The sequence below is a fragment of the Tasmannia lanceolata genome, unplaced genomic scaffold (assembly GCF_043159265.1).
Source record: "Tasmannia lanceolata isolate RefF3 unplaced genomic scaffold, GAP_Taslan_0.1 ptg000044l, whole genome shotgun sequence".
Lineage (NCBI taxonomy): Eukaryota > Viridiplantae > Streptophyta > Magnoliopsida > Canellales > Winteraceae > Tasmannia > Tasmannia lanceolata.
Genome location: NW_027518721.1, coordinates 5,575,357 through 5,577,480, shown reverse-complemented (window position 1 = coordinate 5,577,480; position 2,124 = coordinate 5,575,357). Strand labels below are relative to the sequence as shown.

Genomic DNA, 2,124 nt, shown 5'->3' with positions numbered 1-2,124 from the left:
TACTTCGAATTCATGATTTGCTACTCGATATGATATATATTGTCAGCTCTCTTCCATTGGTAACTTCATATGTCCTTCTGCGAAATCAGTCAACTTTGTTTGCTAACTATGACCCAATCTTTGACGTTGCTGAATGAATTGGCTAGTTTGATGTCTAGTGTACTCTACCAATGAGGCAATCGGCAATTTTCTGGCATCCTTCAAGACAGCATTGAAAGACTCAGATCTATTCGTAGTTAATACATCATACTTATCCCTCTTAAAATAAAAACTAGCCCAGTTTTCCTTCGAAATGTTACTTATCCACTTGTGTGCACATTCATTCTTTTCCTTAATCTTCTCCATTATTTTTTTGAAAACAATCTCTCTTAATGTCTATGCAGCTCTCCAGAACAATCTCTCAAGTAGAAGATCTTTGAAGTTGGAACGGAAGTTGGCGGCGAGGTGACGCATGCGATAACTATGATGACAATTGGAAAAGACTGTAGGTACTGCCTGCAACAACCCCTTCTGTCAATCGGAGCATAAAGTGAATACATTCATCTGCTCTGACAATACATACCTTTTCAACAAGATCAAAAACCACTGCCAACTATCTTCATTCTCAGTCTCGACAACCCCAAATGCTAATGGATATAAACCATTGTTACCATCGATACCGATTGCAATCAATAGGATTCCTAGATATTTTCCTCGCAGATGTGTCCCATCCACCAAAACTATAGGTCTTAGTGTTCGAAAAGAACGTATGCAGGGACCAAACGTCCAGAATAAGCAAGCAAATTTATCATCTCCCCTTGGACGTAAATCTCTTTGTTGAAAAACACGCATGTAGCTTCTAAGATTTCTGGTCATGATCTCAACTACGAATGCAGGCAATACGCGGCAAGAGTCCTCAACATTCCCACATTTAATCTCAAGTATGTTGTTCATCGCATTGTACACTTTCCAATAGCTTATAGTTATACCCCAGTGCATCTTAATATATTCTCTTATGATCCTTGTACGGACGTCTTCTGGGCAAGCGAATAAATGTAAACATGTCTCAGCTACCCAAGCTGTTGTAACAAGAGGGTGATCATTGCACCTTATTTTAGTTGTACACGTATGGTATGCAATGAACAACTTCACTACCACAAAGGTCATACGATTCACACCCGTTATACGCCATTTGCAACCAGCTTCCTTGCATTGAATGGAATACTTTTTGCGTGTTGCCTTTAACTTCACAAAAATGAATCTCTGTCGAATAGCATATTCTCGAACAACCTTCTTGAAGTATCTCATGTTAAAAAACATTGCCCCAACAGTTAACTGGTCAAATCGTAAATTATCAGCTTCTACCTCATGGGTTTCAACAAACATGCCATCTACTTCCATTACTAGACTAGTGTCAGTCAAAACCGATTGAGTACCACCTCCGATAGGAGTACCCCCTCTGATAGGATAACCTACTTCGATAGGCTGAGCAGTTGGACTAACACCGATGTTTCCATGATGATCCTCCTCATCCTCGTCCTCGTCCTCCTCCTCCGCATCATCATCATCATCATCATCATCATCATTATCATCATCATTTCTTTCTTCTTCAGAATCTAAACCCCTTACACGGAATCCATCTTTGAAAATATTATTGAAGTCCAGTTCAAGTTGTCCAACATTTTGTAACTCATATATACCTCCGGTAACAAGGTTGGCATGCAAACCACTTGTCAATGTTTCGTTTAAGTCAAATCGAGACCTGCATAGTTCGAATATATATAATCAGGCTCGATCCATATGAGTAATTCATAATTTGAAATATGGAAGTATTCAAATATTAACAAATAACTAAAATACCTTGGGCTGAGTTCTCCTGGAGCACCTCCTATAATGGTATCAAGGATCTCTTCATTTTCGTAGTCTTTTTGCAAGTCCACTTCAAAATGCGGGCGCAGTTTGACCTTTTTCCGTTCGCGTGGGCATTTTTAGAGCGGAATCAAAGTAGATGGAATGTCAGGATTGGTAGAGGGTCTACTAATACAAACATTGTTTGGGGGAAGCATTGACAAATTCAATGAATTAATACCGTTGTCACTTATGGTTTTCGTTATGTATATCATCACAGAATTGAACATGTCTCTG

At 39.1% G+C, this 2,124-nt stretch overlaps 1 protein-coding gene across 1 annotated transcript; it reads right to left on the bottom strand.

Moving 5' to 3' along the window:
* Positions 1-375: 375 nt before the first annotated feature.
* Positions 376-1,380, bottom strand: LOC143863317 (uncharacterized). The gene is made up of 2 exons (XM_077374004.1): positions 563-1,380; positions 376-460 (listed from the first exon to the last, which is right to left on the bottom strand). Exons 1-2 carry the CDS (start codon positions 1,378-1,380, stop codon positions 376-378), a joined length of 903 nt encoding a protein of 300 aa, XP_077230119.1.
* Between the last annotated feature and the right edge of the window lie 744 nt (positions 1,381-2,124).

Coding starts and splice junctions, on each gene's coding strand:
- LOC143863317 (XM_077374004.1), bottom strand. CDS start 1,380: ATGGAAGTAGATGGCATGTTTGTTGAAACCCATGAGGTAGAAGCTGAT. Junction 461..562: donor TTTTTGATCTTGTTGAAAAG/GTATGTATTGTC, acceptor TTGTCATCATAG/TTATCGCATGCGTCACCTCG.